At 42.2% G+C, this 27,269-nt stretch overlaps 1 protein-coding gene across 1 annotated transcript; it reads right to left on the bottom strand.

The window, feature by feature from the left end:
• Positions 1–2,122: 2,122 nt before the first annotated feature.
• sesn4 (sestrin 4) lies at positions 2,123–22,341 on the bottom strand. The gene is made up of 9 exons (XM_072664061.1): positions 22,163–22,341; positions 12,158–12,358; positions 11,670–11,852; positions 9,888–10,118; positions 9,535–9,649; positions 9,251–9,378; positions 8,101–8,267; positions 7,760–7,904; positions 2,123–6,727 (listed from the first exon to the last, which is right to left on the bottom strand). The coding sequence occupies exons 1-9, from the start codon at positions 22,226–22,228 to the stop codon at positions 6,638–6,640; spliced, it is 1,326 nt and encodes a 441-aa protein (XP_072520162.1). The 5' UTR covers positions 22,229–22,341; the 3' UTR covers positions 2,123–6,637.
• Between the last annotated feature and the right edge of the window lie 4,928 nt (positions 22,342–27,269).

Consider the following 27,269-nt stretch of genomic DNA (forward strand, 5'->3'; position numbering starts at 1 on the left):
AAACAACTGTAAATTGATCAGCACATTTATTTTGGCTGATCTTGTGGAGTCCCACAGGGTTCTATTTTAGGGCCTATGACACTGCTGTTAATTAGGACAGTAATGTAGTTCTGAAAGTAAGGATGTGTGGACTACAGGGTTTATGATCAAAAACACATGATCCACATAGAGCTTGGTTGGATACTAAGCTGCTCTTTGGATAAAGAACATAAATAGAAGAATCAAAAATAATAATAATAATAATAAGCCTGGGGTTTTTAAGTAGTTTCCTGTGATCTGTATCTGTATGTGTGACTCCAAAGAGGCGGGGACGGAGTTACATAGGTGTTACCTAGTTATTTCAGTATGTTCAGTATGCTCAGCTTTAATGTTTGTGTGCTTTGGCAACATCATTGCATTTGAGCCAGTCTTCCCAGATAGCCAACTTGAAGTAAAATGAATTGCCTGTGATGGTGGAAAGAATGCCCGTTAATGGGCTGGGGCGTTTCTGAAGTGCTGGCTCTAACAAAGCTTAATGGTATTTGCGGTATTTTAGGCAATGTTCTTGAAAGGCCTCTTTGGGAATTAAAATGGGTTCTCAGGCTCTGATGGCTTTTTGCTCTGGGCCCAGTTTCCCAAAAGCATCTTCATGTTAAGATCATCTCAACTGGTGGAGTATTCAGTGTGACATCTGCTCAACTATTAACGAATAACGAATCTTTGTGCTCAGATGTTTCCAAAAAACAACACAGAGGATGCTGCCTTGAAGGACGTGGATATGGCCTTCACACACTGACAGCTAGTTTGCTAGTAACTGGCACTGGATTTAGATTAAGTTAGGAAACACTGGTTCAACACTGGTATTGGGACACAAGATGCTACACACTTCTGACATTCACCAGTGTTTTATTACTTGGGATTTGTTGCGTTTGCGAGGGCAGTGTGATCCATCATTATAAGAGCAGAGTTGACTTCTTGTTTGTTCTTGAGAAAGGTCCTAATTTAAGAAAATTCTCAGAATGATCTTGATAAATGAGGCCCCGTTTAAAGGTTCTTCACCTCAATTACAAACATGGACCAAATTTATTGAACCAAAGGTGGTTCCCTCTATGGCAAAGGTCTTCCAATGTGGACCTTGAATCCAGTCTCCGTTCCTGGACTTTGTGATCCTTGGTAGGTGTGACACTATGTGGCCTATCAGTTACATTAAGTGATCCCATAACTGCCAGAGGACACGAAATCCAGGACTGGAAACTTTATTCTAGGTCCAGATTTGAAGTTCTGGGTTCTATAGCATCGCTCATAGAACCACTTTCCAGCTGGTAATAGAGTTGTGTGAGTGTGAGGAACATTTTAAAGGTCTAAAGAACTTTAAAACTTTACTTGCTGTGAATCAAAAGTAGTTATTCTATGGCATCGCTCAAAGAACCATTGGTTCCATAACGAATCAAAGGTCTTCTGTGGCATCTGAAAAAGAACCATTTGAAGTGGCTTTATACGTAAATGTGATTAAAGACCACATGCATGGTAACACGAGCACTGTACAGAAGCCTGGGAGGAGAAAAACATGAAAAATGTGACAAATCTGCCGCCAACAAAGGGCCTCTAATAGGCTTTGCCTTAACCGTAGAACAGGGGTGGACAATTCCATTCCTGGAGGGCCAAATTCCTGCAGTTTTGTCAGTCAACAGTCAATTGACAGGATAAGTAGGTCTGTTAGAGTAGGGAAATCAACAAACTGTGCTGGGGTCCTGCCCCCACTGCCCACACTTCTTCACCTTTCACAACTACACAACTGTCATAATTAATACCATAGGTTTTCATAGTTCCATCGGCCCTAAAATAAAACCCAGTGGGACTCCACAAGATACGCTTAACCAAATGTTCTCCAAATAAATCACAGTAGTTCCTGCATTAGAATTAATAACAGACTAATACACCTAGGGTTCAAGGGGCTGTGGTTCATTCCAGGCCTTATGGGTGAGAGTGGAGAATCTGCCACCAGAGGGCACCATTGCATTTGTGGTGCCAAACAACAAGCACAGCTATTACTCGTAGCATTTCAACATTAGAAATCTGAAGCAATTTAAACCATCTTCTACCAAACGTGTCCAGCTGAAGAATAACACACAGGAGGCATAAGTGGTATAGCTCATCTTTATAGAAAAAATAAGTTCATACTTCAGGGGAAACAAAAGATTTTTTGCTTGCTTTTCCATTTTTTATCTTTTTTTTTTTGTTTGTTTGTTTTGTCGTTGGTTTGTTTCTTTATAATCCCTACATTTACGTGGTAAATATCAAACAACTTGGCAAAAGCCATGCTCTTTCAGTCTGTCAGTGTCCATCACTGTGGCACAAGTCCTTTAGTTCATCCATCAGAGTGGAGGGTTCAGAAGGAAAGCACCCCCCGTCCCTGCCCCCCCAAAAAATGAAAATAACAAAAAAAAAAAAACAGGGATAAGAGTCCACTGCTGCTCTTTGATGTCACACAAGGCAAACAGGGAGTGACCGATCAAGACATGCTGAAGGTACGACAGGCAAACTACAGCACGCAAGATGCAGAGCAGCTCGACAGTGCTGACAGGTGGTGGTGGTGGTGCTGCTGCTGCTGCTGCTGCTGTTGTTGTTGGCTGGTTCGGGGAAGCGCACTTGAGCATCCCTTCTGCGGGCCTGTCTGCTGCAGTGTGGTTCGTGTTTATGTTTGCTTTTTTTGCGAGTGCAGAAGCAGTGCAGTTCAGCCCATGCTACCAAACCGGCCTCTATCCGATATGCTTCGGTGATACCTCCCGTCCTTCAGCCACACCACCAGTCCAAGTTCGCCTTACTGATATAAACTGAAGGCACCGCGCTTGTTTAGTTCCATCTGTGGCTCCCTGTGATACAATCCATCAAGGATCAAATCAAGGATAGTCCTGGACTGTAGAACACAGTTAATGGACCACACATAAACACACACACACACACACACACACACACACACACACACACAAAAAGAAGAAGCTGGGACTGGAATCTGTGTCCAGGTCGTCAGCCAAAGTGTAGCACATCCCAAAATACATCCATTGGTTTTCATGTTCCTCTGATATGCACTTTGCAGTTCTAACAGTCCCGTATTACTGTACTAGAAAAGACAAACAGCACAGCTGACGAGATTCAGCATTACAGTCTTAGCCCGCCTTCTCTTCCCTCCCCAAAATAAAACAAAAACAAAAAAACAAACAAATAAAAACAAAAACGAGTCACTGGCTATGTCTAGACAGACAGCGGCTACCCGATCACTCCCTTCCACATCTCTGATATGATACAGTGGTGTTTTGCTCTGATACATTTTTTTACATGCAAAAAAAAAAAAGAGGAGTGTCTAAAATTGTGTTAAAATATTCATGTTTTCTGAGCATTCAACATAATAAACACACAATATTCATATTAAATCAGCCATAACATTAATACCATTCCTTGTTTCTACACTCATTGTTCAATTCATCAACTCCACTGACCATATAGGAGCACTCTGTAGCTCTAGAATTCCAGACTGTATAGTCCATCTGTTTCTCTGCATACCTTGTTAGCCTCCTTTCACCCTGTTCACCCAAATAATAGCTGCTCTGTGGTGGCCCTGTGGGGTCCTGACCGTTGAAGAACAGGGTGGAAGGAGGCTAACAAAGTATGCAGGGAAACAGATGGACTACAGTCTGGAGTTATAGAGCTACACAGTATGTAGTAACTCTGTGGTAAGTGAAGCTGAAAAAAATGGGCAAAGAGGGTAGAAACAAAGGACTGGTGGTGCTAATGTTGTGGCTGAATGGTGTAGCTAAGCACAGGTCTAATATACTCTTAAAAGGAGTGTTCTTTTCCTGTCTGAACTCAATTTCATGGTACAGAAGAAGTGATATTTTCATTTGATATTGTTTAGGGGAAAGCGGGCACAAACTAACACAGCATGGACATTTTTTTTGTCATCACATTTTTACTACTATCGGACTGATAGTTCTTCCTGAAGACTGTCGCAGTACCTTAAAAGTTGCTGAGTTGTGTGAGTTTAATTATTTTGAATTACCCTCTATTTGTCAGTAATATAGCACCAAAGCATTTGAACAGCTCGCAGGAAGAGCTAGCCAGGCAGAGTACGGCCTCCACACAGGGGGGTTAGTTTACTGTGGTGTTCCAATTAAGCCCCCAAAGGTTAAACAACGACAGAAACCATAATCTTCAAGGAAAATGGTTTCTGTTTAGGAAGCACTATGGATGTCATACAAGTTAAATCTTTAACTTTTATTGTTCTGGAGTTTCTGTTTAGCGCTTCCGTTTTGTGGTCACTAACAATCTTTTTTTCCTTCAAGCAAAAAAAACCAAAACAAAACATGTTGGATCATTTCTTTTGATCCATTCATTGAAAAACACAATGTGAAGAACTACTGCCAGAATTACTGCCATTATATCGAACAGCGTAAAAAACAGCTATTCTGTATTTTTATTTATCTCTCTCTCTCTATACTGGAAAGCATATCTGGTAAACAATACTCATTTTGTATTGCATTCATCTGTTTGACTCTGATACCAAATAATAGCGTTTGCACACATCTTTTTTCAGCTACGTTGTTCATTAACATTTGGTGCTGGGAACAAAAGTATTAATATTTTTTTTTTAATTTATTTTTTTTTGGTTACAAATGATTAAGCACAAACAGAAATGTACTAGGTTGTGCCACACTCACCCCTCTCTACACAGTAATCAGTATTAAAATGGATATTATATTTTGCTCAAGTCTGTTGAACGTATCGTTTGATTCCAGTGGCGCATATTAAACAGTGCAAAACAACACAGCTGTTTTTCAACATTCCTACGGTCTGATCTTGAGTTCGACACTTCAGTACCAATCGCCATACTGTCTAAACTCGAAAAAAGTCCATGCCAAAAAGCCTCTTGGCACATAGCCTCAGTGACACAGTAAAGTAATGCAATGTGTTAAAAAAAAAAAAAAATAAATCATAATAATAGCCCTATCAATATCCATGGATGCCCAGGTTTCTTTGCCGACTGAGCATCAGAAACCTGTAACTCAATTCAATACTATAATGGCTTTACTTAGCAAATAACCAAGTTTGGCCTTTTCCACCAGCACTGCAACATCTTTCTAGAAGGAACTACGGCATCAGTGTGTTTGGTACCAGTGAATCCAGGCCTCACCAGGTCATTTGTTCCAATAACAGTTACAGCTGCTCAGAGGCAATGCAGGTCACTTACGGGTTTCTTTTTTTTTTCTTTTTTTTTTTTGTGCAAAACGTCCAGTGCAAGGAAACAATTTGTGCAGGTCAATTACAGGAAGCATTGTGGCAGGCTGACCTCGGACCTCATCACTTTTTTTTTTTTTTTTTTTTTTTTTCCTCCCCCACAGATGAAAAAATGATCAGCAAACTATTTTGCAGGTTCGGAACAGAATTTCCTTCATTTGACCTACACTAGAAATGTTTCAACTTTTAAAACCATTACACCTAAGCTTATTCTACACTCCACAGTCATGGTGGAGGAGTGGATTTCAAGGTAATTTTTTTTTTATGTTTATACTTTATGAGTAAAACTGCTAAAATGTGCCAGATTTGAGAGTGTCTACTGTTTCCTTAACCTTCACATTAATGTTGGATAAACAAGCTGTACAACTAGCAGTTTTCAAAAGGAGTAAGTTGAAGCTCCTCCTTTTTCAATGGTTCGTTTTTCTCCTGCTGTAGGAAAAGTCTGTTCTAAATGTATCGTTTATGTTAAAAGTGCTATTAAAACAAAAGCTCTAGTCATGTAATCTTACCCTACGCTCTCTGGTTTTATGTCTTGTTCTGAACCGAAATCCAAACGAAAGCATTCAGAACCTGCGTTGAACATTCATCAACATTTGTCTGTTCGCTCAGCCTCAGTAAACACTGACTCTGCTTCAGGGAGAGGTCAAAAGTCCTTTGTCATCATCTCAGTCTTCAACATTCAATACTCCATAACTGGAATTCACACTTTCGCTCATATCCTCTCCCATCTGCCAGTTAACAGAGAACCAACAGCCCAAAAACAACCATAAAAAATATCATGGACGATAACAAGAACAACAACAGCAACAACAGCAACAACAACAACCACATCATCATCATCAACAACAGTAACAATAGAATAAAGGTAATTGCACATTAACCATCTGGGACATGAATCTTCAAACAGAACAAAAGTAGAAAATTAGAAAAACAAAAACAAACAAACACACACTTACGTACACTCTCCCATCCACACACACGGACAAGGAGTTAAGGTCAGAGAACATAATAAAGGAGGAACATGCAGAGAGAGAGAGAGAGAGAGAGAGAGAGAGAGAGAGAGAGAGAGAGGGAACAGAAAAGATAGTAATAGAGGGGGACAAAGATTGTTTTCCACCTTCAAGTTTCACCTTGAAGACTTTTCACAGCAGTACCTTAAGTCACACTTTAGTAACCTTTGAGGGAAAAAAGGGAACTTATGAGATATGGATAAGGAGAGATATTGCTCTTCAGAAGTCTCTGTTTGGCTCTCTGTCTTTTCAACATCCATTTCCTCCTTGTGCCGTTCCCCACTGCCCTTGGGTTAGCTCTCTTGTACCTTAAGTGATTGTGCAACTCCCTCTCTCTGCACGTGAGAGTTGGTGTCCTAGGCGATCATGTACTGAGTGATGGCTCTAAGTGCATAGAGCAGCTCAGCCTGAAGCCGGGCTTCCATCACCAGCAGATTCACATGGACCTGAAGAGAAAGAGAAGGACAGGATGGCATTAGGATGGCATATATATGATTGATATATTGATTGACAGATATAGAGAGAGAAAGAGAGAGATATTGTATTGAATAGGTTCCAAATGATTTAGCACAAACAGAAATGTACTAGGTTGTGCCCCACTCACCCCAACCTCACACAGTAATTAGTATTATCATACTCATTTATTATATTCATTTATTATTATAAATGGGTATTAAGATTTGCTCTAGTCTGTTGAACGCATCGCTTGATGCCAGTGCATCATTGATTTGAGAGGCGCATATTAAACAGTGCAACATAACACTGCTGTAGGAAAACCTTGATAGGGGAAAAGGCAAATGGCACATTACCACAGGAGTCAACAGAAGGCTTTGTTAACTTTTAAACTTGATAATTGTTTAAATATGGGTGCCTAGATCTCTAGACTAGATATGGGAACTCAAATCAATTCTCTATTCTTGAGAAAAAACACACAAACACAAAAACATACAAATCTATGGAAATTATATGCATCACCATATGGAGATTCACTATATTGCCATACTGTAAACAAGGCAATCTATTGTGTTGCATATAAAATGTATAAAAAATATATAAGTATATACATTTATTAAAACACATTTAAATATCCTACATTAATAAACAAAAACAAAATAAAAACATGTATTAAAGCTAACAGGCTCTCCTGGCTAAGTAAACATAATAGGCAATATAAAGCTGAACAAAAATATTTGTGGTCATGTCCATATATATATATATATATATATATATATATATATATATATATATATATATATATATATATATATATATATATATATATATATATATATATATATATATAAGCAATACATTCTAACAATGACCCCTTAGCTACTATGTGTACTACTCCCCAAGAACTCAAAAAACATGCATGATTCATATGAATGGCATAGTGATCTATACCAATAGCAATTTCTGCCAAAAAACAGCATGACCCCACAGTTAAAAAAAAAAAATGATTCCCTGAGAATGCCTACCTTCTCCGATGTTTTGAGAGGGGACCAGGACAGGGGACACAGAGGGTTCTTAGTAGAGTCTGGATAGCAGGCCACTGCCTTAATATAAAGCTTCAGTCCACGCTCCAGCAGATGGTTCACTTCTGCATAATCATAATCATCATATCTGTGGAAACACAGGAATATTTTATTCAATTTATTAAGGGGGAGTTTTAAGTCATTAAGTCACTCAAGTGTTCTGTCTTAAGGGTAGTTTAGGAAAACCCTTTAAGTGACTGAGCTTTACTGGACTGCAGGCAAGCTTGCTGTAGCCCAAATTCAAAGCCAAGTGAGAGAAAAAGAGAGATGCACACTGATGGTACCTAATTCCATAGATGCAATGGATGTAGTTCCAGATTGCTCTTTTGAGATCAGGGTCGTGGGGGGAAGGGAGAGAAGCCACACTCCGGAACCGGTCGTCCAGCAGATGCCCGATGTCAGAGTAGAGCCGGTTCACTAGGGAGAAACCGTGATCTTCCCACGAGTAGTCCTGTACACAAACACACATGCTACGAATTAGCGCTCGCAACATTACAATACACGTTTATAGATGCACCGAAGACTGTGAGTGAATCCAGATGGGAATATACCGGCTCCGGGAAAACTTCGGAACTTCTGAATTGTTATCATACATTATATGTCCAAATGTTTGTGTACACCCCTTCTAATGAATGCATTCAGCTGCTTCAAGTTCCACACACAACTTGTCTAATCCCTATAGAGAAGTATTGCCAAGATAGCAGATAAACATACACCTGGTGGCACCATGCTCCTCTAGCCCACGCCTAATGCCAGGCGTGGGCTAGAGGGGCATAAAGCCTCCCAGAATTGAGCTGTAGAGAGGTGGAACTGTGTGGAACTCAGAAATGATGGAGCCCCATCCAATAATTTTGGGAGGAGCTGGGGATGAGGTGGGGTGGTAAGCATCCAACCTGCCCTGCCCTACAAAAGATTTTGGAGCAGAGTATAATCAAATCCTCACAGCAATGCTCCAAAAATGTAGTAAAAAAAAAAAAAAAACTTCTCTGGGCAGCAGAGACAGTTACTCCAACAAAAGCAGGATACACTTTTTTCATTTTAAAATACTCTTAATTTAAAAAGAAACAACGAATGAGCAGGTGTCCAAATACTTTTGCCCTTATTGTTTATGACAAATGAAGGACAGAAATGCAAACCTTTCAAATTAGAGCTACACTAAGGAATGTTACTTTAAGAGTTTTCCTCCTCCTTTAAAGATAACGTTTCAGAGACACACAAGGTGTTCTTACAACGCTAATATCCCATTCGTATTTTGGATCCCACCCAAGTCTAGTGTAAACTTCGACATTTCATGTGACCTTTAAACAGCAAATAAGCTTCTCTTTAAGGTTAAAGAAAGGTGAAGTATAGAATTGCCTCTTTGAATCAACACTGGTGCACAGCGGGTCTGTGCCGCTGCTTCATCACAACCCAGAGCAGCCGCAATGTCCTCACCTGCACCCGGAATACTTGGAAATGGTCCTCCTCCCGTCGGGCAAATTCCTGGTAGCCAAAATCAGGATCTGTGACGAAGCGGGAGGGGTCTGTCAAACACATCATCTCCTCTTCCTCCTCCTCTGCATCTGATCCAGATGAAGGCAAAGAAAGAAGCACAGGAAAGTGAAAGGAGGAGAGTCATTCAAAACAGACCCGCAAGCATGTGCTCCATTTCAGTGTAAATATAAAAACCCTGCGAGCCATGACACAGGGGCGGATCGGATCCCTGGCACACAGCCTACCTATATGCAGAAGTGTGTGTGACTGTAGGACTGGATCTCCTTTTCTCTCTTTCTCCTCCTGAGACTTCTGTATTCTCTCTCGCAGGCACGCCAGCTCACAGCTTGAGTCTAGAGACTGCATTATAGAGGGAAAAGAAATGGAGTTGAGTTATGCACGTTAACCCACATAGATACCACAACACCTTAGAGACACAACTTTGAGTACACCCAGATTTCTAGTGAACATGCAGAGCAACAGCTGAGGTTTTCACTGAACATGAAAAGCAAACCTACTGTGCCAAAAAGTCACAACTCAACCCACATAAGGTGTAACAGAAAGCTTTGGCTGGCTGTGGTGAGCTCTAAGCCCTTACCCTTCTGCGGGCCGTGCGTTCTGTGGGTGGTAAGGCTGTGTTGCCGTTGGCAGCGTCGCACAGGCAGTAGCCCGGGGGCGTTCCGTGAGGCACTCTCGGGGTGGGCGCGGTGTCTGTCTCGGAGGCCGAGCCGAAGATAAAGCTGCAGAGTGAGTGACAGTGGGCCAGCAGCACCACGGCCTGGACCAGCTCAGCTAGGGACCAGCACTGTTCACCCGGTTTCAGCAGAGCCTGCGGGACATCAGGAGAAAAGATACCAGCTCATCAGGGGCCCGAGGCTCAGGTCTCCTTCTACTCACGTTCACTAATAATAACACTGTGATATTGGTTTGCAAAGATAACTCACAAGGTACATTGCTTTACCCTGAAATGCACAGGGCTGTCCTTGAAATAATACAGTATCACAAATACTACATACAGCGCCTATAAAAGTATTCAGCCCCTTTTTATTGCTCTTATAACCCAGAATCATAGTCAGTTCGTGAAATGGAGAACAGCTGAGTGCAGACAAGAGTATAAAGACACAGGTCTGGAAGGTCCAGTCAGAGGCTGGATACAAAAAATTCCAAACCACTGAACATACCCTGGTGTTCAGTTAGACCCATCATTAGGAAATGGAAGGATTATAACACTGTGTAAATCTGCCTAGAGCAGACAATCCTCACAAGGCCACCAAGACTTTTTTTTTCCCTTTTAATGAACATGTTTCCATTTATAAAAGCAATAAAAGAGGCCCAATACTTTTTATGGGCACTGTAAATAACAATTTTGTAAGTTAAAGTTAGTTTATACCTGAAATGGAAGCTTTATTGTACAATTTCAGGTAAAAGCTAGTGTTGATTTTTTTTTATTACACTTTTGTAAATTAACAAATGTAACTGAATACTGCTACAAATATCTGTATATGTACTTGGTAGTACTGTTTATGTACTTGGTAGTGCAGACTTTACAGTACCTATTGATTAATTAAAAAGGGAAAACCTGTGTTTCTACAGTTGGACTGTAAAATGTCTTTTGTAGAATTTACATTCCATAATGCAGCTCCTTTTTTTAAAGGTCACCCATACAGAGGATTTTTTTTTTTTCAACATGCAAGATAATACACTCAGTACAACATCAATCCTTTGCAGAAATGTCTACGGTTTTAATACAATCCAGTACTTAAATGTATATAGGCAAAGTCAACCAAGAAAACTACCAATTATTAAAAAAATAATAATTGGTTAAAAAAATTAAAAAATTAAAATTAAAACTGATTCATGTTTTTGAGAATAACTTTTCCATAAAAGCGTGTGTGGTAGCTGCATGAAGGAAAGCAATTAATAGCTAGGCTACAAAATGCTTCTGTTTGGAGAGCTAGCTCATTAGAAAAAGTCTCCAATCTGAAGCAACGATGGTTCAAAAACAGCTGTAAAAAGAATGACTGTTTTTCTATATTTACGGGAAGAAATGGCAAGTTGTTGCGTGTGTTTGGCAGCAGTAATGTGAGACTAACTGGGTTGAAACTTGCTAAGTGTAGTTGTACAGGTAGATTAAACATTCAAATAGACATCCTCCTCCTCCTCCTCCTCCTCCGAATAGGCACTGCATTTTGGCAGCCCTAGTCCGTTTAATTTACTGCTATGCATAACAGACACAGCAGTTCCCCACACACACACACACACACACACACACACACACACACACACACACACACACACACACACACACACACACACACACACACACACAGCACCCTCCTTTAGTGCTTCTTTGTTTGAACATTGTGTACTTGTACTGTACCTGGATGTGGGACTGAGCAGTGAGCCACGGCTGGTGAGCCAACACTTTGTTAATGTGGTCGAGCTGTTGCAGGCGAGGGGGTGCCGCTTCCAAACCCTGCAGCCACAGCGGGTCGCCCCCCACCCGCAGGAACTGAGCCGAGTGCAGAGAAACCAGGTAGCTGCAATGATGCCGTGCTGCAGCCTGAAACACACGCCCACAAGGAGAGATTTAATTTCTGCACGTACTTGAAGAAGTGTTCTGGCCTACTTGTATCCTGTTTATACACACACCAGCTTCTGAGACAGTGATTCATGTGTTATAACACCCCCTATTCTATGCTTATCTTGTGGAATATGGAGACAATACATGGAATTTCTCATCATACACTAGAACTAGAACTCTGGGTGCTCCATCTTCTGCACTGAAGGGGTTCTGCATTTCCTTCCTTGAATGCAAACTGAAGAACAAAGGCAAAGTACAAAGGCTGCTACAAAGGGTGGTCTTACCATGATGGCTATGTAGTGGCGGTAATGATGCGGCAATGGGCCGTCCATATACAGAATGTAGTGCTGGGTGCGCAGGAAGCTCTCCAAATACTGCGGATGGGAGGCCATTTGCTGAGATACTGTGTCTAAACGCCCCCTGCTGGCCAGAGCCTTCATGCACAGTGGAGAGGCACGTTCCTTCTCAGAGTTCACCTTCATCACCTGCGTAGGGCAGAAAACACCACAGTGAGCCAGGCACAAAGAACACGGACAAAGACAGATGGAAAATTAGCAGACAGGGATAAATTAGTTTCATTAAACCCTTCATTAAAAAAAAAAAAAAAAAATCTGATTAAATTAAGGAAAAGAAGTGTGCTTTAGGTTGGTTTGGAACTGCATATGTATATATGGCTTTGTTATTGTTCATTACTGTAAAAGTCCATGCTTCCATTTTTGCAGCCCATGTTTCTCAGAGTTGGCTGTACTGCAGCACAGCAACTGATTCCAAATGGAGCATTACAAAATGGTAACGGGCCATGACTCTGCCGTGGGTAATAAAACTCGTCAGTCTCTAAGGAATCCTCTTGGACTCTTGAAAAAGAGGGAGAAAGAAAATAGAAGCAATACCAACAGTAGCATTCTTTGAATAATTCCTTGTTTTTTTGGGTGGGGAGGGAGAGAAGGGGGGGGGGTGGAGCAAGATGGGAAAAAGAAACAAACAAGACCTCTGCACTGGTCCTGAAGGCATGTAGCCAGACAGAGGGAGAGCGGGCTGCAAGTCTGGAGTTAGTCTTCAAGACAATAGCCAGACAGACGGCTCTGTCTACCGAGTCGTCTGGCTCATGTGCCCGAGATACTTCCAGTCAGTGAGTTGGGCAACAACAGGCAGTCTGGTCTAAAAATCACCCCAGACGCAGCTGAACATAAAAACTTTGGTAATTGATAACACACAGCAGACACTAATAAAACAGCAGAAACGCAGTCTTAATTCCTATAAAGTAGCATAACACAAAACACACATTTTGAATACAGAAAACTATGTGTAAATGCTAATAGTGTGTTGTGTATGATCCTAGTGTCCAAAAAGCATAGCGTGAAATGACGGACACGCTACAATCGTCATCCAAATGTTAAGGTGCTTTTGGGACACCCAGTCTAGATCATCCAGTATGGTACAGTGTGGCACGGGTGCTAATTTCTGAATGGTCAGTACCCAAGTCAAGTACTCGTGTCCCTTGTACAGCTGAAAGCATTTAGGGGTTCCATTCAGAAAGAACCAGGAATCAGGTTGATCCCCTTGCCACCACATTTCCAACATCCCAACTCATTCTATTGGATGGAGCACAATCATTTCAGAGAACACATGTCCATTGCTCCACAGCTTAATGCTAGGGGGTTGTATACCCCTCTAGCCCAGGCCTGGCATTAGGCATGGTACGAATATGTACCATTACCTGCTCCAGAGAGTCCTAATCTATTGCCAGTACTTCTCTACAGGGACCAGACAAGCTGTGTGGGGGCATTTGCACATCTGTGCAACTTAAAGTAGCTGAATGCACTCATCAGAAGGGGTATCCACAAACATTTGGACACAGTGTATATTTGGTATATAAATCAGTGTTGCCAAATCAGGAACCCTCTCAGCTGTGTTACTCAGCTCTTTTCGTTCTAAGCATGGAAACAATACCCATATTAAACAGTTCCTCTTTTTTCCAGTAACTGTTTTGTTTAAGGGGATGTTGAGAAGTCAACTGGAAAACACACTCACAGAGCATTTCATTAGGAAAACCAGGACAACAACGCTGATATGGGCCCGTAGACTCCGATAATGTTCACGTCAACCATTAGAATTAAGAAAAATGTGGTCTCAGTCATGTTGAATGTTGCATTAATGTTGATGCCAGACAGGCTGTTTTGAATATTCTCTAAACGTCTGATCTCCAGAGGTTTAAGCACAACTGAATTGAGATGAACATAATCAGAAGATAATGCAAGATAAAGAAATCTCATCCAGTGAGCGACAGCTATGCGGACAAAGAATCTTGATTTCTGCTGAGGCGTGTAGATGGTAAGTTCAGAATTTGGTGCTTGGACTGATTGAGACAACCTGCCCGGTGTCAACACTCCACCAGGCTGGTGGAGGTGGTGTAATGGTGTGGGGAGTGTTTCCTTTGCATATATATATATAATACCAGTTACCGCCTGAATGCCACAGCTTATTTGAGCATTGCTGCTGAAAGGCTACAGTAACTCAGATAATCATTCTGTACAACTGTGGTGAGCATAAAAGCAGCGCAGAATGAACAACAGGTCCAACCTTGAGGCAGGTGGGCAACAACAGCAGAAGGCCACGTCGGGTTCAACTTCTGCAGCCAAGGACAGAAAGCTGAGGCAGCAGTGGAGCAAAGGCTCACCAGAACTGGACAGTTAAAGCCTGGTCTTATGAATCTCGATTTCTGCTGAGGGACACAGATGATGGGGTCAGAACTGGACTCCGGATTCATGGACCTGGATTCATGACCTGCCTTGTGTCAACAGTCCAGGCTGATTGAAAAAAAACTCATCTCAAACTGTGTTCAGGAAAATGACAGAGTTCAGTCAGGATGTGGTAAAACTGGAGATTCACAGCATGAAAGTTCTGCAGGAACTGCATGACGCAATCATGTCAACACGGCCCAGAATCTCGAAGCAACGTTTCCAACGTCTTGTTGAATCCATTGTATGAAGGACTGAACCTTTTTCAAGATCAAAATGAGGCTCTGCTCAGTATTAGAAGAGACCGCTCCTAATAAATTACTTGGTGAGTGTATATTTAGTTCAGCTCGTCGCCAGTATTTACAGCGACACTCATCAGGATCGGCAGCTGTCTGACTCCAACTTGTGCTAAGTGCTGACTCATGATGACCGTGTTTAAACAATCGGCTGTCTGTACCGTTTCTGGTTCCACCTCTAAATCACGCTTTGGTACGTTTGGTACTCCGACGCGAGGGGCAACCAAAATCAGCAAGGCTACTTGTGTACGGTATGAGTCACTTGGCACAACCGGACAACTGCACCAATTTGAGGGATCACAGCCCCAATAGTGATTTCTACAGTGCAACGACTGTCTGCAGCTCCCCATCACTGGGAGGTTCTACGTTTGAACCTTGGCAATAGCCCAACCCAAAAACCACTGCTCTTTCTCGACAGATTAAAAATCAACAACTGTGGACATCACCTCCTGCCAACCAATGCATCAGTTGGGCTCTGTCATTTACAAGACATCTGCCTTGGGCTAGAAGTTCCTATAAAAAATAAAAAAATAAAAAATAGGAGAGCACAACTTCAACTTTTTAATAAGTGAAGGAGGAAATGGAATATTTGTCATGCCTTCCTTTTCTCACGTGACCTGTGAATGCCAATGAAGGCCATTGAAGGCATACTGGTTGTGCCTTCGGCTGACTTTGCGTTTGGCTGAGGGGATTAGTGAAATCCTGTCCTGTACCCCCCCACTCCAGCCACTTCCCTTATCTGTCTGCACGCACCCACACTTGCACATTCTGACACAAGAAGGAACTTAAGGACAGAGTAAATGGACGGTACTTGGGGGCTGAAAAAAAATATATATAATAAGAATGAAAATGTCAGATGTGAAATTTCAATGAAGAAGGTAAGCCCATATCAAATAAGCAGCACAGAATTGCTGTTATTATTAAGGTTATTATGATTGAAACTAAAATGGGTCTTGCCTCTCTTTCCTGGTATGTGAAACAGGAGACCAGGGCCTCTTACAGCCAAATGTTTTACTGCCAAATGCACAGCAGTGCTGGCAGGAGTTATTCCTTTGAGTAAACCACTGCTCTGCTGGCCTGGCCGACAGGCAGTCATGGTGGGAAGGAGGTCAGTTACATGTGGGGAGGGGGGAGAAGCACGGCTTCTGACTGAACTCAAACATGATTGCTGTCACGTATTTTATCGTGCTCGGTCTTGCAACATAACTTCGGAAGAACTGACAGCCGCAGAGAGCCTGGAATACTCTTAATCACTATTCAGAAGAGTTGATCAGTAGCAGAAAGAAAGAAAAAAAAAAGAAAAGGAGAGAGAGAGAATGTGGTTCTAATCACACAAGTCACATATCACATTTCATGTTCAAATTTGCATTTTAAATTCTTCAATCAGGTCCGTAAATGGACTCGGTACACTGAACAAGGCCTAAATCTCATTAAGCGACGCAAATTCCAAACTCTCGAGCTTTAAGCCGCACTACTGCGGACGCCGACAGAGGCGGGCGTCCCAGCGTCCGACCGAGTGCTGATGTTTCCCCTGCTCCGTCCGGCAGAGGCCAGCTCCTCCAGCGTCTGACCAGAATCAGACAGTTATAAATATCTTAGGGAGACAGCTGGGATGGCAGTTGCACAGATAAGAGCTAAATGGCATCTCTACGTAATAGATAGGCAACAAGCAACAACACGCCGACATTCTCACAGGCGGCAACTGACTGGGTTCTCAGGTAAAAAGGAGCATTAAAAGAAAGCCTTATTCAGGGCAGCAACAAAACCCTAGTCTAAGAGTTTCTTTATGTTAACAGACCCGCCATATGTATTCACGCCCTTCTGAGCAAACTGGGTCATGAGAGGGCTTGCTTTAACGGCATCGATGCACGGAGGTGCAGTTACAGAACTATAAGGTCATGCTATACATGGAACGAAGCACCCGCACTGAAGTCTAACACATACGCGTATCAGATGACTGAATAATACAAAACACACACACACACACACACACACACACACACACATATAACTGATAGAGTCATAATGTTTAGCAAGGCAAAAATGGTCTCCTATCTAGAATACCTCTATATATACCGTTAGACTAGCGTGAAGAAATAAAATAGGGCAGTCTGATTTAGCAACATTCCTGCACAGAGAAGAACGGGAAAAAAGGAATACGTCAGGAGCTGCTGAGAGGTTGAATGTATCTCTTCGTGAGACAGGTGTCTTGTCATTCGCCATAGCCAGTCCTGCGAAAGACATGCAGGAGAGGGAGGGAGAATAAAAAAGCCACCCACATGCACAGTGCAAACAGTGGGTGTGAAATTACACTCAGCCCAAAACACATCTCTTTTCTTCCTACATATGCTTCACGGCTCAATGTACACTGATCAGCCATTGCATTAACATCACTGACAGGCGAAGTGGTATCGGTCAAGGGGTGGGATACATTAGACAGCAAGTGAACAGTTAGTTCTTGGGTATGATGTGTTACCAGCAGGGGGAAAATGGTCAGGCATGACGACCCTCAGTCACTTTGACAAGAATCATGATGCAAAGATGACTGGGTCATCAGACAGGTCTTTTGGGGGGTTCCCAGTATGAAGTGGATAATACCTACAAAATGTGGTTCAAGAAAGGAACCACAGGGTCACGGGCCGCTATGGCTCATTGATGCAATCCATGGAGGTTTCACCTCACAACTTACAGGACTTCAAGGATCTGCTGCTCACATCTTGGTGCCAAATACCACAGGATAGCTTCAGAGGTCTTGTGGAGTCTATGCCTAGAATGGTCAGCTCTGTTTTGGTGGTCGAAGGGTTACCAACTCAATATTAGGCAGGTGGAATTAAATGTTATGGTAGATTGGATGTGGTTATACCGGGTAAGCATTTAGGAATCTAGAATCTAATGAAGCACAGTTTAGGAATGGATGACATGGCATAAATACCACAATACTTAAAGAAATTCATGATCTCAGTGGTTGCATATTTTAATACTATCAAAATAAAATACAGTACAAATGACTTTACTTAGGATTTCAGAAGGTGCTCTTCACTAAAACCAACCAATATGGTCTAGCGATGCTCTCTTGGTAACGAAACACAAAGTTGCTCACTGTTCCAGTGATGATCTGTACAGTATCACGAAAGTACACCGTGATATTTCTGATTATCGTGATAAATTTCATCAGGTCACCCAGTTACAGCACAGTTTAACACAGTGGAACTCACTAATGCCTAACTAACACACACGGAACAAGTGTCACACACAACCAGACACCTGCATCAGTAGTCCACCAAGAGTTAAATCCAATGTCTAAGCAATACACGGCCAACTGAAGCACTTTGAATAGGCGAATGTCTAGGACTCACACTTGAGAAGACCTATGTGAAAGTAAGCGGTAGCACTCGGGCAAAGTCACGTAAGGTTGCAATTAAGTTGAAGGCTAATTGCTTATAACTTGCAAGCGGTGTGCCGGCGAGGCACACATGAGCTAGCCATTAATGAAGGAACGAGAAGCCAAGCGCAGACTCTCGTAACAGCTCAAACTCCACTCTCCCCAGGGACTCTCCAGGGGCACTTTCCCTGGTAAATAGATCACATGTCACAGGGCCCAGTACCAACGCCCATAGCTCCTCTGCAGTGACCCAGAAAAACAGGCTACTGTAAATTAAGATACAGTCAACGGTTGCCATCAACGGTTCAGTACAACGAAACTAATGCGTACGTGTCAATGGAGTGACCAACACAAGCTAACTCACGTTACTTAGGCCACACTTTCCTCAACCTATACAAAGTCTAACTACCTAAAAAATAGTACCTACAAGTGTTAAATGTACCCGTTCACCATCAATAAAACACCCTTGATTGGCCACCAGCAACATGCACAGGCATGTCCTTCCTTACCCACACTCAATATGAAACAGGAAGCCAGTCTCACATCCTCCTGGCAAGTCCCTCTAAAATTCAGCTGAATGATTAAGTGACACTGGTGCTTTCATCATTAGGTTAAGAAAAAGGTTAAAAATTCAGGATACTGTTCTTCCGTGGCCTTTTATCAACACATGGCTCAAAAGTATTTTTTTTGCCTCTGGCTTTTTGTTTAGCTTTAATACCACAAGGTTTGGCCTACTTGCATACTCAAATACAGAGCAACTCAACTCGCACAGCAGGTCTATGGAGTGTGTTCCTATCCATCTGGTCATGGACAAACCAAACAGTGTTTAGATTTGAATACATTTGAATGCGTCCTGGCAGGGAGATTTGAATGAGGTCTTACAATGTGGAAAAAAAAGGACCAGTAAAAAGAGCATCATGATTTTTTTGATCACAGTTCAGGCTGCTTTGAAGAATCAGCGTTCAAAAGAAGCATCCTACTTGGGAGATACAATTACAGACCTACTGACTGGAATATAGAAAGCAGATCCTGAGTGTTAGAAGTGTTAAGTGTAAGTCATGAGAAAAAGGACCAAAGACAGCCCAAGAAATATAAATGCCTGGCCCTGATTATGAGCAATGCAGTGAAGCCTTAGAAATTTTCAGTGATCTGGGAGAACAAGTGAAGGTAACTGCATAAAACGTGGCACGTGAACCCTGAAATACTAAGATAATGAAGGCACCAGCATAATTAGACTATAGCCCAAATCCTTTTTATGCTCATGAATGGTTTGACATGGTGGTGAATGAGTGGGGCTCTAGTGTAGGGATAGAATAAGAGCTGGATGGCATATTCAATCTGCATTCTCGAAGAGCCTAGAGGGGTCCGTCCTTGTCATGCGCAAGTGTCCCTGCTTCCGTTACACACACACACACACACACACACACACACACACAAATCCCTCTCGCTACAGTGGGAACACTTTTTTGGCTCGGCAACCTGAAGCCAGGGAGGGGAACAAAACAGCCAGCTGCAGCTTGCTGGGGGTTGAACGAAACCAAGGCCAGCACCGCACAGACAAACAGGCCAAGCCACATATGGAGACACAGACAGGCAGACCAGCAAGCAGGCAGGCAGGCAAGACCCACACATAGACAGGGTGGATCGCATTCAGTGCACTGCTCAGAAACACACATGCAGTTATACGCTTATGTTTATTATAGTGTGCTGATCCTGCAATTTGACTGACGAACAATGAACCAATCAAGCATCGCTCACAAAGGAACTTGGCTTGGCTAGCATTTGTTCACCTCATTTTCCAGATCCACCGTGTTTTTCTTCGCCGCCTCTACATGTATTAGCCCCGCTCTCTAGTGATTACTAGAGATGTCTAAAAGAGCCGTTCTGGAGAGACAAGATAAATGAACTACTCAGCACTCAACACAGTCCGAGTCTGAAATACATGTTGAGTCATCTGATAAGAGCATGTTTTCAATGCCAGAAGTGACCATCCTGCCGGTCCCACATTCACTGCAGTGAGGCTGAGATTTGCAGATGGTAAGAAGATAAACTCTTGCTACATTTTTCTTGTAAAAAAAAAATAATTCTGGTCAACCTGAGGATTGGTCAACCTGTTTTTTGACGCTTCGCCTCCTGTCTGTTCCTTCGAAGCAGCCCTGCTAATGATCACAAGTGGGATGCGCAGCAACGCCACACATATATGGTGGGTTTATACAAGGTGCATTGCACAGAACAAAGAGCCTGTGAGAAATGGACAGCAAATAGAGGAAAATTACTGATAGTTTAATAAGAGACACATGCACCCATTGTTCCTCTGAAAGCTGAAGAAGTTTGTGCCCGCAACGACCCCTTTCGGCAGGCGAGGGAAGTGCAGGCAAAAGAGGAGAAAAACAACTTTGATTGGCAGTGCTTCAGCATCACAGCACACAAATGCTAACAAAAAGAGGCACACAGGACTGACAGCTGGGGAGCAAAACGCACAGAAATACAACAGAAAGGGTCGCAACACGGTTAGACAGGCCACGTTTAGTCAGGTTTATTGCTCCGGACATCCACCTTTCTATTTCCCCAGCCTAGCAGCCATCCATACGAATTGCCTCCCCCCCCCCCCCAAAAAAAAGAGAGAGAAAGAGAGAGATAGGTAGCTAAAGGCAATGTCCATTCAAACAACGGCAACACAACTACCCATCTCCTCACACTCCTCAATCCCAAGACGTAGAGGTCATGTTGTGCATTTCAGGCACAAGCCTGGCTGAGAGAGAATAAAAAAAACTAACTTGGGATTCTCTCATGGATCTGAAGAAAATCCACACGTTAAAACACTGCAATCCCAAACATGCTGACAGGGACCCCTCACAACTACGGGTCCACCTTTTGTTCTTATATGCAGCAAAATGTAAAGCACGTCAGATGTATGCAGGAATTACTGCTAGTTGACAACCCCCCCCCCCCCCCAATTTTCTGCACAACAATGATCGAGCCCTGAATGAAAGGGATCTGAGCTGTTCAGTCTCCTGAACCCCTAAAATGACATCGTCATGCTCAAAAGACACGATGCATGGTTTTAAGATGAAAAGCAGACACTTTGTACTTGGTTCAGCAATGACATTCATATTTAGCAGGCTAGGCAGCTCAATGAGCTAGCAGGCTAGCTAATTCATCAAGACTTCAGGCAGAAAATGTAGTGCTAACAAAGTGAAAGGGGGAGGTTAACAAAACTGACATCTATAGCTAGATCTGCTGCGAGCAAGACAGCTCCAAGAAGTCTCGAAGCTGCTGCCATCTAACATGTGTCTGTACGACAATGTCAAGTGGTTTTACTGAATCTGTGAAACTTGCTTTTGTTGAGAGCAGCTCTGCTGCTTACTGGAGACCAAACGCCCCCTCAAGTCTTCACTGCCGAGGCAAGTTCTGGCTTTGACTGCAGCTACAGGGGAAGTTAATTAGCCAGCTAGCTAACATTAGCTATAGCTACCGAGGAAAGGGGTTAACTTTAGCCGTTTAATTATATTTAATAAAATAAACTCGTTAGAAATATCGCTGGCTTTTAAAGCGTTCAGCATTAGCTGGGGGTTGTCGTTATAGACGGAAAGTTTAATTACAGACGTCAATCTTCTCAAAAACAGACAGCTGATTTGAGCTGTGCCTTTTTTTAAGCAGCTAAATAATAAACGAATGAATGAATGAATGAACGACAAGATCGTCTGAATTCCAGGGCTAGATTTCGAGCTTGATCGGAAACGACTAACTTTTAAACTAGTCTTTAAAGCAGCTCCATCTTTAGCTCGCTAAGTTGCACCTGAGAAAGACGCAGGTTAGCTGCTGTTTAGCTGGGAAAATTGGACTTTCCGCGATTCGACATCCATAACATACCTGATTCTGGACAAGCTGGCACTGATTTCCAAGGTGATACTCCATTTTCTTCGCACAGATGATCATTTTCTTCCCTGTAAGTGCATGAATACGGCTCGTCTGTCTTTCTTGGTCTTAACCAACTCGCTAACAAAAGCCGAGCCGCTACGAAATCTACAAGTCCGGACATCAGCCACGGTATGACTGGGTGAGCAACGGCAGACTGACACGGACGGCGATACTGTGTCCAATCAGAGCGCCCGGGGGGGCGGGACGAAGCGCGGGGGGGGCGTGTAGAGCCAATCAGCGGCCGACTTTGACGGTCTGGCTTACAGCTGTGTGTCCGAGCGCTGAGCCAATCACACGGTGGTGAAGTGTCTGCCTGTTAAACGCTGTGGATCAGCCTCCAATGATGTAATGCTACAGACGATGTTAATAGTGAAATAATCTGGCTCTGGGCTTAATTTACTGTCTGTCTGTGCCTACGTGTTTATATCTAATATAACAGACTGCAGTTGGGCCATAATACTTATAATAAAGACATGATCTTGAAGTGCTTATAGGGCGCTGTGTTTGGGAACGCACAGGGCTCTGTGTGGGTGCATCAGCTTAAACAGGCCTATTGCTATTTTGTAGGCCTTGAGGTGAAAGATCAGCTTATAGTCGATCTGATCAAAATGACTATTCAGTTAATGAATGCTGCACATTTTCTTATTTTTGTGAAAAGCACCACTACAATGCATTGGAAAGCACATGGAAGAAAGCAACTCCCTTAAACATCGAGTATAAAACCTGAAAGTTTTGCTCTAACACACTCAACTCAGCTCATAAAGAGTCCAGTGATTGCCTATATGATTGCTATACCTGCCTTTATGAACAGAGATCTGCTATTTAGTCAAGGGTACACTAAATCAAGGATTATAGATTTAATTAGATTTAATAGGTTAATTTATAAGCAATATGTGTGGATCACAGTGTGAATAAGGAGTGATGTCATCGGTGGGCTTAGTTTACAACACACAAAGGCATTATTTCAAGTGTTGTCCTCACTTTACAGCCTGCAGAGAGAAAAGGTGGGCTGAAATGCTGATGCAAACACACAGGGAAGGAGGTAATATATTAAAGGAACAGGCCTGTCTAAAAATGCCCTAACAGTGTGTGAAAGCTCGTCCCACCTCCTCCATGATATTATCTGCATAATGCCAGTCATAACTATTAGTTTTCAGTCAGTGTTAACAATATTAGCAATGTTTTCTGCCATTCCTATATCTTTAGTGCTGTTTGTGAACCCAGCAGAACCCAATAAATCCTAAATTCAGACTCTATGGATCTATATATAAAAGCTGGAAAGCAGAGGCACGGGTCTCAAACACAGGACTGTGTCTCAAACTCCTCTATAGATAGGCTACAGTATCTCTCTGTAATTCCATCCCTCAGCTGACTAGAGGTCTAAGAAAACAATAGGACTGGCTAATGTATTTATGGTATGATATTGAATTATTGCACAAATCTGCACTCTGTTAGCATGACCCAGCGGCCTGCTGTTAGTATTGGCTTAGCCCCCCAAAGCAGATGCTATTAATCTTACAACCAGAGAACCAATGGAAAGTTTCACTTGGGATTGGAATGGTTGGGATGTCAGAACAGGCCCACACATCACTGAGGAAAAAGACAACTTATACAATACCTGTTTCAATCAGGGTAAAAGCAGGTCTTTGGGGACTGGCCAGGCTGGAATCTATTCTGGCTCTCAACACAGTTCCACCAGGTATCCAGTGTTCATGATGTTTTAGTTCAGATGTGTTGAGAGCTGGGACAGAGGTGGCGGATGTACTGAGAGTGTGCGACCGAACTGGCTCTTGTACATATTAAAAATGTAAGTCAATTAAGTCAATCAAGTCAAATGAAAGATTATTGGCCGTTTGGTCGATGCGTCCACACCTCTTTTTGCATGCTGGGCATGTCTTTCACCCTTATTTTACTTACCATCACTCATTGTTGTCTTTCCCTGTAGGCTAACTCCCCTTGGATGTACCCAGTTACATACTACAGTTTGGATAGTCGCTTGGCCTTGTTGTTGTTGGCTGGAAGCACGACTTACCATTTTCCATGTTGCTGAATGTGGTTCAGTTTTGACTAGACACCACAGTTACCACTTTTGGTGCTGTATCATGATTTGAGTAGAGTGTGTATGTTTCAATATTTATTGAACAGATATTCCATATAATGATACTTGAATTGTCCAAAATAGGATTTAAATATATTGACAGTTGCAGTACAATTATTCAAGTATTTTTACTCCACTGCCCAAACCTGGATTGAGATGCACTTGTCTAAAATATTCCACATTTTCAAGGAAGGTCTGTTTCTTTGCTCAGTGTTAACCAAACCACAAAGTTGCAGATTAAAAACACTGTTTCCCATATAACTCTTAACACAGGCCCTCCTGGTTCTTGTTATTTTCTGCCTGCACTAATTCTGTCATTTCACTGACCTCAAATGAATAGTGCCGTTGTGTAGGAAAAGGACTTACTATCTGGACTTCATTCAGTTTTGCTCTGTTAAACTGGGGTTGTTTTCGTTTTCTCCAGACCAAAATCCACGAGACAACCATTGAACAATTATACACTTAGCCTTCGACACACTGAATTTCAACATTAACCCCATGAACCACAGACAACACAGCTCTGTATCTTAAAATTAATTATACAGTAACTGCTAGGTATATTAAATATTAGGTATATAGCCATAAGAGCAAACAACTGCAGACCCACATGTAACCCTGTATGCTTTAAGAAGTTAAATACATTAGAGGGCCGTTTTCTAAATGTTATGTAAACTAGTCAGTCTTATCAAAGACGTTTTTTGGGGGAGTTTAGCATAGTGCTGATTATGAGAATCTGTAAGACACAGTTGTTTAATTCTATTCTTGGTGGGCTGGTGTCCAGCGATTTCCCTCTGCAAACATACCCCTGCAACCTGGCAAAAACAGATATGTTGAACCAAGTATGTTTGAGAAGGGAAATGACCAAACTGTGCTGTACACTAAGTCTCGCTGGACTTAAAGAACTCTGTTGTAAGAGATCAAATTCTTTTACAATGACTTTTAACGTATCAAAAACAATGCGCTTCAGTAGATGAGGCAGGGAAATGGTGTCAGGTGTTTAGGCTTTGTCACTGTAGGTGTTTCTCTAAAAGTGCCATGTTTCAAGGGTGTCCCTAGAATAAAATTGGCCCGAATACTGTGCCAAGAATGTCACCACCACACTGTAATTAGGGGCTAATTATTCCACCAAGTTCAATGGCACACCCTAACCTCACACCACATTCAGCATATGACACGCTTATGACAACCAAAAGTAAACAACCTAGAATTAAACCAGCACATACCAGCCAGATATTTTTAATAGATGATGCAATATATACATATATATACATACATAACATTCGCAAGTGGGTTAGTACATCTCCAAAACAACAGGCAGGTGTTCTGGGTTTTTCCAGCACGCAGTGGTCCAATGACAACTGGAGAACTGCCAACAGGGGTGGTGTGGGTGCCCAAAGTTCAGTGACGTGATCCATGGAGGCCCCACCTCACAACTTACAAGACTTGAAAGATCTGCTGCTTGTTGCCAGATAACCAGGACACCTTCAGAGGTCTTGTGGAGTCTATGCCTCAAAAGGTCAGATCTGCTGTGGCGGCACAAAGGAGACCAACTCAATATATATATATATATATATAGCAATGTCCAACAGTACTTGCTGATAATTGCTGACATGTTATATATAGACAACACATTCTTTGGTCTCTGTGTTCACAGCTAACATAGTCAATATGTTCAGCCTATGCCACAGACAGCTTGTGAGATTCTGTAATGTTTGATTTGGTGAGGTTGGTAAAAATATACATGAAATAAATCAATTTATTAAACCATATTAATAAACCATTTTCTAACAGTCTCTGTGACTTTTAATGAAGGTGTGCCATATCACAACAACACAAGCCCATTTCTAGCCCATGTTTTAATGTTCAACATGTTTAGCCCAGTAGCAAACCATGACTAGGGCTTTAATTCTTGCCAAGCATGTCAACACATGGTCACAAAATAGGGAAATTGCTCACTTTTGCTGTACTTCCAACATGGACCCAAAGCTTCGGATATTCTGTTTTAGACAGACTTGCTCCCACCCTCGAGAAATCGAAATATGACTGGATGATTCCTCTGTTTGTTCGTAACTGTGTTAGTTGTTAATCACAAGCTCTACCAATTTAGTCCTCATCAATGAGAAAGCATTCTTAGCTATATTATTGAGAAAAACAAACCCTAACTGGACAATTGTAACCCGTGTGTTGCCAAACAAAAATGAACATTAAAATGAGTGGTACTGGAATGTTTGCAGCATTTGCGATATCCGACTAGTTCTGTATTATTTGCAGAGTTTAAATAGACACATGATCTGTTCCTAACCCCTTGTGTTTTCCCCTCCTTTCTGTTGTCTTTCTGTCTCTTTTCCATGTTCTGAGATTGGCCAGTTTCAACTGTTCATCCCAGTACCACCAGACCTGGCTCACGAGCCGGCTGCCCGCTGTCCTGCTCTGGGGCCCTGCATTGATTCATCCTCACCTCACTGCATGTGCACATTTGCCATATTCTCCTAATTTAGTATTGACTTTTTTGGTTTGTCCTGTTTTGCTTTTTATTGTGCTATCCTGTGTCGACCAGAGGAGGATGGGTTCCCTTTTGAGTCTTGGTTTCTCTCAAGGTTTCTTCCTCCTGGTCTGAGGTAGTTTTTCCTGTAGTTCATTTGTTTTGAAAAGTGTTATATAAACACATTTGAATGGAACTGAATTGAAATATTAGGCCTGGAGGGATCTCCCTTGGTCAGTTTGTGAGATTTTGTAAAGTTACACTCTGTAATGCTCATTGAAAGCCTTGGAAAATTTAGAAATAGACTGGAAGAAAAAATGAACGATGAAAAGAGTGTTTTTTGACAGATTTATTTTTGTCTAGTCACTTTATTGACGTGCGTGTTATCCAGACAACACAATCCGCACCCTGTGTTCACAGCTGTATGTTCGTTAAATGAACAGCATCACTCTGTGGGGTGAAAGATGAAGTGTCAAACC

The sequence above is a fragment of the Salminus brasiliensis genome, chromosome 19, assembly GCF_030463535.1.
Source record: "Salminus brasiliensis chromosome 19, fSalBra1.hap2, whole genome shotgun sequence".
In the NCBI taxonomy this organism is placed as follows: Eukaryota; Metazoa; Chordata; class Actinopteri; order Characiformes; family Bryconidae; genus Salminus; species Salminus brasiliensis.

Coding starts and splice junctions, on each gene's coding strand:
- sesn4 (XM_072664061.1), bottom strand. CDS start 22,228: ATGATCATCTGTGCGAAGAAAATGGAGTATCACCTTGGAAATCAGTGC. Junction 12,359..22,162: donor GCCAGCTTGTCCAGAATCAG/GTATGTTATGGA, acceptor TGCCCTACGCAG/GTGATGAAGGTGAACTCTGA. Junction 8,268..9,250: donor TCCAAGTATTCCGGGTGCAG/GTGAGGACATTG, acceptor GTTTGTGTACAG/GACTACTCGTGGGAAGATCA.